Source organism: Gavialis gangeticus, unplaced genomic scaffold, assembly GCF_001723915.1.
Source record: "Gavialis gangeticus isolate Ggan-Ray unplaced genomic scaffold, GavGan_comp1, whole genome shotgun sequence".
Classification (NCBI taxonomy): domain Eukaryota; kingdom Metazoa; phylum Chordata; order Crocodylia; family Gavialidae; genus Gavialis; species Gavialis gangeticus.
Genome location: NW_017729029.1, coordinates 73,517,390 through 73,533,785, shown reverse-complemented (window position 1 = coordinate 73,533,785; position 16,396 = coordinate 73,517,390). Strand labels below are relative to the sequence as shown.

Genomic DNA, 16,396 nt, shown 5'->3' with positions numbered 1-16,396 from the left:
GCTCAGGGGTGATGTGATGGCCACCTATAAGTTTATCAGGGGTGAGCACCAGTATTTGGGGGAACATTTGTTCACTAGAGCGCCGCAAGGGATGACGAGGTCGAACAGTCATAAACTACTACAAGACTGTTTCAGGCTGGACATAAGGAAGAATTTCTTTACTGTCTGAGCCCCCAAGGTCTGGAACAGCCTGCCATCGGAGGTGGTTCAAGCGCCTACATTGAACACCTTCAAGAGCAAATTGGATGCTTATCTTGCTGGGATCCTATGACCCCAGCTGACTTCCTGCCCTTTAGGCTGGGGGCTGGACTCAATGATCTTCCGAGGTCTCTTCCAGCCCTAATGTCTATGAAATCTATGAACCCAAAATCAAATGCCAAAATATATAGGTATTTAGAATTTATTTTATTATAATGATTGAGGTATTGGCAGGCTTCCAAATTGCTTTACAATTGTAAACATAGCAATAAAACATTGTATCCAGCTGATTCTTATATATATAGTGGCATTTCATTTTAATCACGGAAAAATGCAGGTTTGCGGGGGGAGGATGTGGGGGGTAGGTTAAATCAGAGAATTTGCAGTTTTTAAACAGAGAAAACAAGGATCCCTGAACTGTAACAGTGGCACCTGCGTCTTCCCTACTTGTTTTGTAATGATTTGTTTATTCAACAATGCAATTTTTACAAGGGAAAAAAACCTCCACATTTTTCCTCAGAGTCCGAATTGTCAGATTAGCCATATCAAACAGTGATTGTTTTGCTTTATGCTGTATATCATCTTCACCTACAATTAAGTTTCAAGACTGAAGAGTTGCCTGACAGTTTTGATATATGAACCAAAAAGAGAACATAGCTCATTTTTCCCATAGGTATTTAAGCTTTTTAGTTCTATAAACCAAACAGATATGATTTAGTAAATACATCAGGATCAGATACATATAGTTATAAGAAAAAACTTTTAGAATTGCTTTTTTTTTTTAAATATCTTTTTTTAACCATAAGCATACTCTGAGGATATAATTCAAACCAGGTTTGGGAGTTTTATCATTCTCAGACAGCACTTAATCATTTCCTTAATTATATGTTTTTGCAACAATTTACATTTAGTTTGGAGTTGACAATCATTCTGCCACAAAACTAAAAGTAGGGATTAAAATTATGTATTGTCTGCCAGCTATTTTGAAACCCTTGCCTGGTAAATATGTTAATTCATATTTTTATTAAATTGTAAAGAATTTTCATAGAACAAAGAATGAAATTCTTAGAGACAAGATAAATTATTTAAAGGGAAGTATGTTGGAATAACTGCCTATGATTAAATATATGAAACTGGAAAATAAGACAAGTGGACAATAAAATATGCAAAGGAGTGCTTTACATAAATGGAAAAAAATCCTAAATTAAATTTTAAATGAATATTCTTGGCATTGTTTGATCAATGCATCCTACAAAGTACATCGATGTTACAAATCCCAGAAATGACAGTATTTCAATTCATAACCATACAAAAAAGATCAGGACGAAAAACTAGCTATTCATATTGCATTATAATTCTGAATAAATTATAATTATGTAGAAACTCAATACATTAATTAAGATTACATTAATTGGGAAATAATTGTCTTGCAAGAAACTAGCCTCTCTGAAGAATCTGTAGCACACAGGTAAACGGCTACTCATGCTGAGAACTCTATTGGCTTCCACCAACAGTTTCTCTATGTGCTATCAAGTACAAAATGTCTTTGACAAACAGGATTCTACTGGTTTGGAAATTGTAAAGAAAAATAAAAAATAGAAAATGTTGAGTCAGAATGAGATATTTTCCTACAATTTGCAGAGCAATCGGAAGCAAGATTCTAATTTTTTTTTTATTTTGGTCTATAAAATTGTCGAAAAAGAGGCCTGAAAAGGGTAGTATTTTCAGCAAAAAGCCATGGGACCGGGTGTTCTATGTGTTGTTCAACCTCTGGCCCACAGTTGCTCTGCAACTTGTTCAACCTTTGGCTTGCAGACTAGATCTGGCCTGTGAACCCTTGTCATCCAGCCTGTGGGTCTCCCCACAGGTCCCAAAATTTGGCAGCAGGAGAGCAGTTAATTGCAGCTCCTTTGCTGCCAAATTTCCAGACCCATGGGGAGCCCTGTGGGCTGGCTGACATGACACTGCAGGCTAGACTGCGTTAAGTGAGCAAGCAGCTGGATCCAGCTTGTGAGATTGGACCACTCATAGTGTCAGGCTGGTGCACGCAGCTGTGGGAACACACTGTATTGCACCCATGGACCAAACCCATGTGCCAGATAAAGCCCATGGACTGGCATTGCAGCACATACAGGCCAGAAGGTTTCTCACTACTACCATAGAGCTATTGCATGGTTGTTTGCTTAAATAGTACCGTAAGACAACATCCATAGATAGATGGTTCAATTATAAACTTTCAAAGAAGTGCCGCCTAAAAGAGTTCACCTGTAATTTTGTCAGGACTCTTTTAATGGCTTTTTTTGGTATTCTGTCTGGCTTTTGATCCCAGATGCCACCTTCTGGTTGTTTTTGTTTTGACCAATGAGAACTGCATATTATAAGGCAGGATAATTTGATTTGAAAGTAAAAAAAAATCTTTATAAAGCTTTAATAATGTTAAGAATTGAGATTAGTTATACAGTAGTTTAGTATTGATTTGGAGATAACAGCGGTTGATCATGAGGAAAAAAAACATCTGTTGGATACTGAAAAAAAGAATATTTTTCTCTTGCATGTGGACTGTGCAACATGCTTTACTTTACCTCAGCCTTTTCTGCTCTCATTTCAAACATCATCAGGAAACTTTTCTACCTTGTACATATGTCTTATCTTTCCCTTCCTGCTGGGCCCTCTGTCCTTATTTGCTTTTTAACTCTGTAAGATGCTCTGAGATAATAAAACTGATCAGCTGGTGAACATGTTGGGCATAACTTTATTGGCTTTATCCCAGTTGCTAATCTTCCCCACCCTCTGTATCAAAGATTCTGAGTAAAATCAGACTTTGTCTTTGCAAAAAAACAGTGATGACTAATGCCTTTTCTATGTATATATAATTACTAATCTATATACGTATTCGGCCCTCACCCTGACAAAAAATGACATTTAAAGACTTTCTTATCTTTAAGACATGAGTCATTCCTTTGACTGTACTGGGATTACATATTTATTTTGGGAAAATTTTTAGGAAATGTGCTGAATCAGGGCCCTAATCATTAAGACTCTATTAGATGGAAAGTTCTTCAGAGCAGGAACTATGCTATCCTATATTTGTAAAATAACTTATTAAAAATAAAACAGAATTCAGTGGGCAAAGTTGTGTTTCCCATTGTGAGTCTAGCAGCAGTTTTTTAGCCATTTATAAGCAGGTAGCCTAGCCTGCTAGTTTCTACAGGCAGGTTTTGCTCTCTGAAGAGCGCATCAGCCAGTCCTTCCAAATAAACACTGTCCTTTAAACAAACAAAACAAGCAAAACAGACTACTGCTGTCCTGGACACTGGGAAGGGACACTCTTTGGCTTTGGCCATAGCATAGCAGCCTGGTGTGTCCCAACCCCTTCCCCTGGGTGCAGCAAGCAGTTCAGCCCACAGCTTGCTTCTCCTTGTGTTCTCTCCCCTGGGGTTATAAGCTCCCAGTGAGTCACTCCTCATTATCCAAATGCCCCGCAACTGGGCTCTCAAGGCTGACCTCTTAAAGGGACAGATCTCCCTTTTACACCAAGTGGTGTTTTTGCTACTTATGCACAGGTTGTGTTTGCATTACCTCTGCGGTATGTATAGTTAAGCATGCATGCTAAGACTGAGCATAGGCAGCTACCTATGCATGCCCAGCTTGCATGTGTACTTGCATTGAAGTCATATTTTAAACCCAGTAGCTAAATGATTAGGGTACTTGGACAGGAAACTTAAGACCTGGGTTCTAGGCCCTTCTTGGCAAAATGGGGTTTGGATTTGTCTTTTACTGATTTTGCAGCATAGTGCAGGTGTAAAACCTCTCTTGGCAAGGATAGCCTAGAATCCAGCCCTATCTCCACTTTTTTTTACAGGACTTAGGCTCAGGTATGTATCTACATAGTCATGTAGATATATGACCAGTGGATAGCCTAAACTACATATTCATTCTACTCACAGAGATAGACAACAGACTGGGATGATGCTCTCTTGTGGGAATATAAGAAAAGGTCCCCACAGAAAACGGCAGAAGTATTTCTAGAATAGAGAGGAGTCTGCTCCACTCAGTTCTTGCAGGAGATGGCTGAGCCTAAGATGCAGACACTGTTACTAGGTTTGGAGAAAAGGCAAGAGTGGAGATAAACTAGACTAAGACCAAGTAGGCTGGAAGGAAGGGTGGTACTAGTGAAAGCTTACTGGAAGGACTAATAAAAGTTTCCAAGTAAAAATATTATAAGAGGTGAGCTGGCTGTTAAGAAGAAAGAGGAGGCCACACATAAAGAGACCCAGAGAAATTGTGGCTGTGAGTGGTTCTGTCTCCCTGCAAACAAGGCCCACCCAGTGACTCACACCTTGAGTTAACACTAAGGTGAATCAGGTTGGGAAGCTGAAAAACAGAGACCTGGTTTGTGTGGGGACCATAAGGACTGCACCTCACCTGAAAAAGAGGGCAGCAGTGCACAATTACAAGGGGTAATAGAATGGCTAACTGTGTGCAGTGGCAAAAGTACCACTTCTGTGGCTAGGGTACCTCTGTTTAGCTGCACAAAGGGAAGTATAATGCTTCCTGATATGTTTAAAAAAATCTAAAATGTGTTTAAAACTTATTGTAGGTTGGACAAGAAAGTTGCTATAGTTGGCTGACATAGCAGTTCTCAGCTAGCTGATGCCTCTAGTTAAGGGCAAGGTACAGACATTGAAAAAGCCCAAGGCAGAATTGATCTAAGTTACATGGTTTTATATAAGTGGCATAGGGTAGATCGGTAGTAAATAGAACACACATTCACCCTTTGGTGAGGGGTGCAAATCTTAAACAGGGTTCCACCATTTTTAAGCCAGTCTGTGTGCGCCAAACTTCTGCTCTGTTATGGGCATAAACTGGTTTTGTGTGCTGAACTTCTGTTCTATTGTAGGTATAGACTGGTTTCTATAGTGTGTTTTTTTTCCTCATGATCACTTACACTGGTAAAAGTGTAATGTCTGTACCTGGCCAAGGTTTCCTGACACATTCCATTTAAAGCCTTAATTTTGATTACTTAAAACATTGCCAAAATTTAATGATTTAGGTTGATATTTTCTATTGTGGGGGTCTGCGTCTGGCAGAATTTTTTTGGGAAAGCTCCTGCTAAAATAGGTGATTTAAAAAAGAAAAAGAGATTAGTTTCTTTGCCCATCTTATAAAATGTTGCAGCCATTTCAAGGGGAAGCTCTAGTGTCTCTTAAGCTTTGGAGCGGGGTGTTTGAAATCTGATGGGGGTGCTGTTTGAGGGGAAATCACACCATCTAATAGTGTCAAAGGTGACCACGGCTAGGAATTATTTCCTAGAATCACTCAATGAGTGTCCAGGGTAAAAAGAAATATTGAATAAAACCCCTCCCCCCTTTTTTTTCTGGGTACACAATGGGCGCATCTACACCAGACTCTTTACTCAAGATTAGAGCAAATTACTGCACAGTTAGCATCACCATCTACATGTGCATATGCTTACTGCGCAGTAATTTGCTCTAATCTCAAGTAAATTTGCTTCCTGTAAATACAAGTGGCAAATTTACTTGGGAGTAATTACTGTACAATACAGCACATGTAGACAGCCAACTGGGAGCACATTGGTTAGCTGGGCAGCAGGGGACTGCTTCCTGACTGTGGGAGCTACCTGCTGCCAGTGTGGGCTCCCTTTGTTCCCCTGCTTCAGCCAGCAGGGAGTTCCCAGCCCCTGGTCCATGATAATGGAGTAGGGGCTAGGAGCTCCTTGCTGCTGGGGCAGATGGACATTGTCCCTGCCCGGGCTCCACTGGTGGAGCCTGACCCAGAATCAGGCAGCTCCTGAAGGCAGGGAGCAGTCTTCCAGCCCCCGCCAGGAGACAGCAAATCTGCTCTTGCTTCCTTGAATGTATAGATACCTAACTAGGGTGGGTTTGCTCTAGAGTAAATCCATTCCAGAGGATGTGTAGATGCGCCCTCAGTGAGGCAGAGATCAGGTGGAAAAATGTGTATATGATCATGCAATTAAAGTTGTACCAAGCCAATGCCTGAGAGAGTCAAATTAAAATTGCACAGTAACCTTAATTCTAGTATTTCAAATTTTTGGCTGCTTGACTTTAAAACCCTATTTTCTTTTAATGTAAAAAAATGTAATGCAAATAGAGTGAAATTTTCAGCCGTAGGTGATCCCACAAAAATGTGCTGCTAACCACTGTGGCTGCAACATTCTGTATTTCCATATGCCAACAGTCATTTGTGTGACTGCTTGTAAAAAACAAATGTAGGAATATGTTCATTTCCGACAGTGCATCTGTTGCTTTTGAGCCACTCAGTACAAAGCCCCTAGTTCAGACTTTTCAGGCTTTTAAGTGCTTTCAAGTGTTTAAATGTTTTTAAATTTAAGCTGTAATAATACCAAATAAATACAAAGTAAATTGGTACTGCTGTAAAGGTACCTTTTTTCTCTGGTTGTCCAGATATCATTACTCACTATCCTCATGTGTTCTCTGCACCTTGTCTTATGGCATTGTCTTTGAAAGTTTGATCTTGAAAAGACAGGAGCACCAGCTCTGAGATACTGCCTTCTGTGTAATAACTTCAATTAGAATGAGAACATTTGGTATCTCATAAGCGAGGTCACCTGCTTTGCAGTATCAGGCAGTGTGTATATAATATTGATACTTCTCCGGCCTAACAGACTATCACAGTATAGACTGTATGTTATTTTTCATGTATTTTTAGCACAAAGAATATGATTTTTTTTCAGAAGGGACATAAAGATGTGTTTAATAGTCTTATACAGGCAGATCAGATTTTTACCTCTTTTCTACAAAGTACAAACTGTTGCATAGACCGTGTATTCCATTAATGAAGAAAAAATGAAGTTTGTGAAATAAAAGAGCATTTGGACATAAAAATAGGCCCTTTTGGACAAGCAGTGGAATGAGCACAGGATCAGCAGTACAATTTCCTGAGACTTATTCAATAAAATAAAATGTTCAAAAGGAGATTGGACAGGTATCTGGCTGGGGTTACCTAACCCCAGCACTCTTTCCTGCCAGGAGCAGGGGGTCGGACCCGGTGGCCTACCAGGTCCCTTCCGACTCTAGAAATCTATGAAATCTATCTATGAAACCTATGAAAATACTTAGTTGACCTTTGGCTACAGCAGAAAGCCAAAGGTAAAGTTAATGCAGGTAACAAAATTCAAATTCAAATCTTTTCCACTTTTGCTTTTTGCCCTCTTCTTCAGAAAATGCATAGAATAGTCAGCTTAAGGTTTGACCATTGCTGAACATTATCAGAAATTGGTTCTGTATTTCTTTAGAAGTATAAAAAATATTTTTAGTTTGTACAGTACCTGTGCAAGGTTCATAAGTGTGTCTCTGAAATGGCCTGAAGTCTCCGAATAAATATCTTGCTGAAGATCACTATTGTATTCTATGGTGAAAACAAGTTTGAATTAAATTTCCAATTAGTACAACACTTAAATATGCTCTAGAAAATGTTGACTAAGATTCAGAAATAGAGATGAATAAATAGGAAAAAATTACATGCAATGTGTTGACCTTTGTCAATTTTTCAATATCATTAGTACAGTAACTTACAGATCACATGGGGCAGGTCTTCAAAGGTATTTATGTGCTTAAAAATGTAAATAGGTGCCCTATGGGATTTTCAAAAATGCTAAAGCAGTTTCACTAATTCACTATTAGTGAATTATTGACTCCAAGATGAACATGGGCCGACAATGCGAGGTCATGGTTGGCAGGGCTAACCGGACCTTGTCGTGCATCCACAGGTGCATCTCGAGTAGAGCCAAGGAGGTGATCCTCCCCCTCTACGCGACGCTGGTCAGGCCACAGCTGGAGTATTGTGTCCAGTTCTGTGCGCCCCATTTCAAGAGGGATGTGGACAACATGGAGAGGGTCCAGAGGAGGGCCACCCGCATGATCCGGGGACAACAGGGCAGACCCTACAGTGAGAGACTGCGGGACCTGAACCTATTCAGCCTCCACAAGAGAAGGCTGAGGGGGGACCTGGTGACCGTCTATAAACTCACTAGGGGGGACCAGAAGGGTTTGGGGGAGACGCTGTTTCCCCTAGCGCCCGCTGGCATAACAAGGAGTAATGGGCACAAGTTGATGGAGAGGAGGTATAGATTGGACATCCGCAAAAACTACTTCACAGTTAGGGCGGCTAGGAGCTGGAACCAACTTCCAAGGGAAGTGGTGCTGGCCCCTACCCTGGGGGTCTTTAAGAAGAGGCTGGATGCCTACCTGGCTGGACTCATTTGAGTCCCATTTCTTGTTTTGGGGTTTTGTTGTTCTCCCGCCCTGGCGGGGGGTCGGGCTAGAAGATCTACTAGGTCCCTTCCGACCCTAAATCTATGAACTATGAACTATGAACTAACCTGCTTAGGCACTTTTGCAAATTTAACATGTCTCCTGTCTGAGTCCTCAGGCATTTAAATACCCTTGAAGACCTGGCCTGAAGTCCTGAAGCCCTGGCAAGAGCCTTCAGTGGGTGTTTTACCTGAGTAGTACCTCTATAGGAGCATGCCTAAAGTGCTAATTAGTGTAAAACCTGTGAGATAGTTACTAAGCAGACCCAAAAAGTCTACTTTTCTTATAGACATATATAAAAAAATAGCAGCTGCTGGCTGTGAAGAATTTCAAATGTGTCAGGCAATGCTCAATATCTAAAAATAATGATGAATATTTTAAAATTGATTTCTACTTCTAGCTTCAGAGTCTTTGGCACAAATTTCATGAAGCAACAAGAAAAGAGGGAAAATATTTATCTTTCAGAACTCATCTTTTGAAGTCACAGTCACGCTGTTGTGTCCAGAGCACAATTAGTCCAAATTCTCCCTTGCTATTATATACTTTCAAAAAAAGAAAAAAAAATTACGCATTGAGTAGGCCTCTTTCATCTGGAAGATCTCCATATTTGATCTTGAGGCTAATATATCGATTAGACAGTTTTCTTCCGTGCCTGCCCCCTGCCAGGAAGAGAAACAAACAAGGAGAGACATTACTGGTAGAAATAATGCTTCCCAATTCAATGTAGTACATCTATCAAGAGTAGTGAAAAATGCTAGTTTTTATTAAAAGAGCCTGTTTTTCTGAGTGATTTTTCTGTGAATGGAGGTACTGATTTCCTTCCTTTCAAGGGATTTGTGGATATTATGAAGTGTCTGCTGTTATAGCTATGCTGGCATACCTATGTCAACAGAGTCTCCTAGTAGAGATGTAGCATATGATGGTGGAAAGAGGTTTTTTTTCCGTGAATTCTAGTTATGTTAGCTTCATGAACAACAGAAGCTGAGTGGGTAGAAGCCTCCATCTGCCAGCAGAGCTTTTCTTACAACTGGGGTTTTGTTGGTATAAACTATGTCAGCAAGCAGAGGGTGCTCTTTTCATTCCCCAGCCTACAGAGCTATGCTAGCAAAACTTTGTAGTGTAGGTATGACAGGGGTTACTGATCACCTACAGTTATATTAGTATTAGAACTCAATTTTGCAAGCACTTATGCATTCATAATTTTCATTTTAATTTCAATATCCCTATTATTAAGGCAGTATGGTGAGTCAGGCAGTGCCCAACCACTAAGGAAAATGCACTGGGATGAATTTCACCTTTAGTGACAAATGAAGCCCTGGCAGGCATTTAAGGAACTGGTAAGGAAACAAATGCAAACATCAAGCATGTTGTCTGTACTGATGCTAAGGGTTTAAACCAATGGTGCTTAATTTTTTTAGACTCAAGACATCCATTTTTAGTCTGAAGGCACCCCTCAGAAAATGCCAGCTCTTTGCTTTCACTCATTTTTTACTACAGAAAAATAACAGAGCAGTTTATCTGTTGCAAAGAACTCCATGACCTGAACAAGTCAGAAATGTTTTTAACACTATGGAATCCTATTTGAAATCTCTTGAGTTTATCTTGCGATTCGGGCATAGATTTTTACATACCTAACAGTGCTAATATTGCATAGCACCCCACGGCATCCTTAAAAGGATCTCACGGTATCCTGGTGGAGAATCACTGGTTTAAACAATGTGAAATGGAGTTTAACACCACTTTCAGCCTCTCTTTTGGACTTATTTGGTAGATTTTTGTGATTTGCAATGTTTGTGGAAGTATTTGATGTTCACAAAGTACTTCATCATTCCAATGCAGTCTTGCATTTTCCCTTAGGGCTTTGACTTCATTTCACATGTTTGAGTTCAAATAATTCAGGCTGCTTATACTATTTTGATATATATATATATATATATACACACACACACACAGATCTCTTTATTGTCAGTGATTATTTTGCATTTCAAACAAGGTGCCAGTGGTGTGAAAGCCTCTGCATGTGCTATATTATTTTAAGCATGTGAATTCCCCTATCAACTCCAAGATCAAGATGCAGAAGTACAAGAAAGCACAAATTTGATCCAAATGCAGACAACTTCTGGATTTGCCGGTTCTGTCACTAGTGATAATAAAAACAGCACTTCTGATGCTGCTCATGGTTTGCAAGTGAGGAGATTATTATAGCCCATCATTTAAAAAATACTTCAATAGCTCTAAATGTTCTTTGGTATCAGCTGTTTAAGAAGTTAAAAAAATGTGGTCACTTATTTTACTGTCTGGCAAGGCTTTCTCAGTAAAGTAAAAGGGGTTCTTTTCTTGAAAATAGGAATTCAGTTAAATTTGAGGGGCTAGTCATTATATTATAAAAGAGTAATGGCAGTGCTCATACACTTGTTTAGTCTCATGAATAGCCTTCTAAAGCCCTACTCATGTGTGGCTTGTGAGATCAAGATCTTAAATTTCACTGTATAAATATTTTACTTTCTTCGGTTACTTGATTGTACTTCATGTGTTAAATTTCTGCTATATTTTGTAAAGCTAAACCATTATTTAGATTACCTTTAACAAAGACATAAATTATAAAACACTTTATGTTTATATCCCAGTATATTAAAAAATGCCTTTCCAACAGCTTATCATTCACTTATGTGTAAACATCAGTTGAACAGATGTGAGTTGGTGGTGTTAGTCGTAGAGTCTAAGTAAGTTTGAATTAGACAAGCACCTTCATGGCGTGCCAGAGCTCATGGGCATCATAGGATGCAGGCGGGTACATCAAGCCAACCATAACTTCTTTAAAGTGTTCAGAAAGATTCTCTTTCAGGTCCGTTATCAAATCCTTGAAAAGAAATATAAGCAGGATTATTGCAGTAATCAGGAGGTATGTAGAAATCATAATCATTCCAATAATCAAAAGAAAATGAGCAATTATTTCTGTTTGGAGACCATAAGCAGTGCACTGTAGCCAAAAAGGGTGTAGTGGTGTGTGGTCACAGGGGACAAAAAGAAAGAGAGGAGTTCTCCAGGTTGAATTGTGCTTATATGTAATACAAATTTTGTCTTAAATCTGTACATACCTTGTTTCATAGTTTCATAGTTGGTAGGGTCGGAAGGGACCTGAGCAGATCATCAAGTCTGACCCCCTGCCATGGCTAGGTGATTATCTAGCTTCCTTTTGAAGACCCCCAGGGTAGGAGCGAGCACCACTTCCCTTGGAGCCTGGTTCCAGATCCTAGCCGCCCTGACTGTGAAGTAGTGCCTCCTGATATCTAGCCTGAACCTACTCTCAGTCAACTTGTGGCTGTTGTTCCTCGTTACTCTCAGTAGTGCTCGGGGGAACAGGCACTCTCCCATAGCCTGCTGGTCCCCTCTCAGCCTTCTCTTGTGGAGGCTGAACAGGTTCAGGTCCCGTAGCCTCTCCTTGTAGGGCCTGCCCTGCTGCCCCCGATCATGCGAGTGGCCCTCCTCTGGACCTTCTTGATGCTGTCCACATCCCTCCTGAAGTGCGGCACCCAGAACTGGACGCAGTACTCCAACTGGGTAGCCAGACTCCATTTCCCAGCAGCCCCTGTCCTCATGGCTTCGGCTGGTCTGCATGGAGACCCTAAGCACACCTGTGTGGGAAAGCTCAGGCTGGGGTTGCCATGGAGACCAGCCTGAGCCACGCTGGCAGCATGCATGGCAGGGGGCTGCTCTGGAGCCACTGGGAACTTGGGATTCAGGCAGCTTGCTCCAGAGCCAGGGCAGACACACAATCTGTAGCCTGCACACTCTGGGCAGGGTCGCACAGGCAGGGGATTGTGGCTCTGCCCCTGCTCCAGACAAGGCTGTCACTACTGCAAAGAGCTGGGGCAGAGCCACAATCCTCTGCCTGCGCGCCCCTGCCTGGAGAATTCAGGGTATAGATCACGGCTCTGCCTTGGTCCATCTGCAGGACTGCATCTGACTAGCTGTTTCAAACTACAACCGGAACTTCAAGACACTGGCAGATGGCATGATGTGCAGTCACAAGTGTCACACTAAGACTCGGTAAGTAGGGAAAATGTATAAGTATGTATATTAAGCACTTGATCTCAGCTTTATATAACATAAATATAAATATAAACTGGTATTTCTACATTTTCTTTGGGGTAGACCCTGGGTTGCACTTTAATTGAAAATGTGATCTTGTGCAGCTGATGTTTACAATGCTCAGACACACAAAATACTGAAGGGAAAAAATTATTTCAGAAAGGATCACATGTTTTGGGGGGAAGAGCCTCAGCTGACAGCCTTCCACTGTGGAAACTACATGCTGCTGCTTTGCGTGCTTTATATGATTTTCTTAAGGAATGCAATGTTCTTTTAAAAATAAATTATCAGTTTTTCCCAAATAGAAAAACTCAAAACATTTTGTATTTCATGTATATTGGCTTCTTTTCTTTTCTTTTTTCTTTCTTTTTTTTTTTTTGAAAGTTGTGTTGTAGATACTTGTTCAGTTGGGTTTTTGGTGGGAGTGGGGAGTGTGTTGCCCAAAAGATGAAGTGTTAAACAGGACTTTTGTAAGTGGCTGGCAAGTGAAGTTCCTGTTAGTGCTGGTGGGATTTTGTAGTACTGATTATAGATTAGGGCACCTATGGTCCTATATAGGCATCTTTTATTATTATTATTTAAATTAAAAATAATTTTACTGAGGCAAGGTATATACAATTACAATTCACAGAATTTCAGCTGGTTGGTGACCCTTCATGTTCATGAGAGATGGGTCTGAACTTGAGCTATATAAAAAGCTTATAACTCAGCATTTTCTAGAGGCATGTTCAATCTTGAATCGCAACACTAGTATCTTTGCTATTTTCAAATCAGCTTTTCAAACTTAGAATCATAGAAGCATAGAACCGGAAGGGTGGGTTAAATTAAAATGATAGAAAGGATGTTTGTTCCAATGTACCTTGTCATAAGTACTTCTTTGTGTAATGGGAAAGTAGACTTTTACTACCCAGAGAACGACCAGCGAATGGTGAAATAGTATAAATGAAATAACAACACAATTAATACAAAAGCCTCTCTCTCAGATGAATAATCAAAAGCAACCACAGGATATCTGAATATAATTAACTTAGTGGGCAGAGCAGCAATGAGGAGAGAGACATACAAATTAAAACAAGAAATTTATGGTAAAGAAACAATATGTAATCTTCACTGAATGCACAATAGATACATTTGACAGCCACTAAATCACACGTGGAATAGAAATTAATTCATTAAGACTTTTCACTGCTGACAGCACGCCTGGGGAAAAAATGGATTAATAATACAAATGGAGACTAATTAAAAATTACCCCCTGCAATCAGGACCAGGGTAAATGGAAAGAAGTAATGAAAAATAAGAAAAGACAACTGTAAGTTGTCATTATTAACATTTTCTAATTGTCTCTGCTATGTGGAATCCTTAAAGGCTAATTAAAAAGAGGAATCTCAAAGCTTGTGCATCTGTCTGAATTATAGTGCAAACTCAGAAAGTATATATTAATCAGCCAATTCAGGATTTACTTTTTCTTTTATCAGTTTTTGCTTTTAATTTGTCCCATTTTGCCTTTTTAATTCACATCAGTGCTAAAATAAATGGTTTCCCACTGCAAGGAGAGTGGCTACTACATTAAAAATGATTTGAAGAGAGAGCATAACTCTTCATATTAAGTCTATATAGTGGCCTGATTTGAACAGAGAACATTAACTCTCTGTATTAAGTCTACTGTTAAGCATGGGGGGTGGTGAAAATAATTAACTTGTGTTACTGCAAAAATGGGGTCCAGTTGCTTGATCCTTTTAAACACCAGTAACTGATTTATATTGAAAAAGGGCTAAAGCGTTTCTTTAAAAATGAAAGCTTAGAGTCCTTTTTACATTTTTAGTTAACCCATATCATGAAAGCTGCAGCCGTTGACTTGGCAGGTCCAGAAAAGCTGTCACCACTAGGTGGGAAAAGGAGGATATATTTAAACCAAACTTTCTTTAGGACTACATTCCCCAACCTTTGCCGGCTCAGAGTTGCTGAACAAATAATGGCCGTGGGCAACATCATAATATGCTTTCACTGTCAAACTTGTTTTAAACTTCCTGTAGAGGTTGCTGTCTTAGGGGAATTTTTCTTTTATGTATTGTTTACTGCAGAGTTTAAAAAGAAAATCCAAACTGTTCAATTAAGTAGACATGAGAATAATTATCCCTCAATATCATAAAATATCTCAAACCATATTACATACATTCTGTACCTGAAAACCAACTCTCATTTTTTTCTGGACATGTGATTATTGAAATATAGACCTAAGAGGTACAGCAATAGATGATCATACTTATGAATGTTTAAATGCTTTGTTGTTAAAATGATCAAACTAATTTCAGGTATAATTTCAGAGAAAAGGCAGGGAGCATTTGATGAAAACAAAGTAGAAATATTGCACAGGAATATAGACTTGCTTCTGTGGATTTCATGTACTCCTGAAATGAGGAAACTTGGTGTAGCTTAATAAAAGCTATAGTTTTTGGCAGTCTAATTTTAAATAATCAATCTCTCTCTCTTAATTTGTTGACTTATTCCAAAATATATTGGTAGTTTTAAGTTAGAGCTGCAGCAAAGTTAGTGTTATGAGTTAAAGCTTCATTCTAAACCAGTGGTTTTCAAACTTTTTTCATTTGAGGACCTCTAAAATTTTTTGAATGGAGGTACAGACCCCTTTGGAAAATTTGAACGCAGATGCAGACCCCCTTGAATTGTAAGCTTGCATATTCACATACTTTTGAATGATCATGGGCATCTTTCGCAGACCCTTTAGACACAGTCTGCAGATCCCCAGCGGTCCATGGACCGCAGGCTGAAAACCACTGTTATAGACTCCTGGCAAAGGTTTCCAACCAGCAGCCTAAGCTATAAATGGGTATTTAGCCATTCAGGCTGAGAAGTCAAAGGTGATTGGATCTAGCCACATTGATGTCTTGTGTGCCATTGGATAGACACTGGAATATCTTAAACAGATTAGCCCAAAATGCCATTTATCTTAAACAGAACATTTACCTTTTGTTTGTTTTGTAATGCTTGACAAAGGCAGATTTTTATGGCAAACTACTATAGATAGAATAAAAGGAAAAACTTGTTCAGTGGTTAACTCCTTAGCTTTTCTACAGATTTGTTTCCCATTGTTGAAGCAAAGTTTTGAATATGAATGCTGCCAATGCTGGAACTTAGTTTGGCTGTGAGTGGAAAATTCCATACAGAATCAGAGCTGCCCTGTCTATAACCTTTAGAGCTGTCAATCAGCCATGACCCAGTTTCTAGCTTGCACATGCTCAGTAGGTGGAAAGTCTCTGGCTAGACGCAGACTCAGAAGAGACTGCTCTGACATAAGGGGACTAGAACTTTCTGGCCTAGGAGCAAGCTAATTGGCTATGGTTTCCCTATAAAAGTTCATGAGCACCCACCTGGGTGTGGGTGTGTGGTGGTGAGTTGGGTGGAGATGGTTTTGGAGTAGTGGGTGTTGAAGAGTTGGTCCTACGGGACAATTGTTTAGTGAGTTTAGAGGAGATTGCTGTACTGAGGGAGAGAGAAAGCTTCCTAATTTCTATAGAAGGCTTCTCCTTTATTGTTGATTCTGTTAACTTTATGTTGATCTTCGGTAATTGCTGAGATGACGGCCAGGACTCATCTCTACGATCAGCCCAACTCTCCAGCTACCGGACTTCTCATTTGCAGCTTGAATTGGCGTCACGAAGGACATTGGGCAGTTCACCTGTTACAATTTGTCTGTCTATGTTCCAATATATGAGCTGTTGACCAGCCCTAGGACTAACCAACAGGCAGCCGTGCCTATCCCAGTGGGGTAGAA

The 16,396-nt window shown here is 39.9% G+C and overlaps 1 protein-coding gene and 1 long non-coding RNA gene across 2 annotated transcripts in view; one reads left to right on the top strand and one right to left on the bottom strand.

Annotated features, from left to right (window-relative positions):
• The window catches only part of ANXA10 (annexin A10), a 107,627-nt gene that overhangs the window by 21,999 nt on the left and 69,232 nt on the right, over positions 1-16,396 (bottom strand). Inside the window, exons 4-6 of the mRNA XM_019521756.1 lie at positions 11,260-11,373; positions 9,082-9,172; positions 7,529-7,608 (exon numbers count right to left, since the gene is read on the bottom strand). Of these exons, the coding sequence (XP_019377301.1) occupies positions 7,529-7,608; positions 9,082-9,172; positions 11,260-11,373 (285 nt within the window). The remainder of the gene's footprint in view (positions 1-7,528; positions 7,609-9,081; positions 9,173-11,259; positions 11,374-16,396) is intronic.
• The window catches only part of LOC109300883, a 17,429-nt gene continuing 7,660 nt past the window's right edge, over positions 6,628-16,396 (top strand). The window contains exons 1-2 of the long non-coding RNA XR_002098360.1: positions 6,628-6,638; positions 8,040-8,043. This is a non-coding gene — a long non-coding RNA (uncharacterized LOC109300883). The remainder of the gene's footprint in view (positions 6,639-8,039; positions 8,044-16,396) is intronic.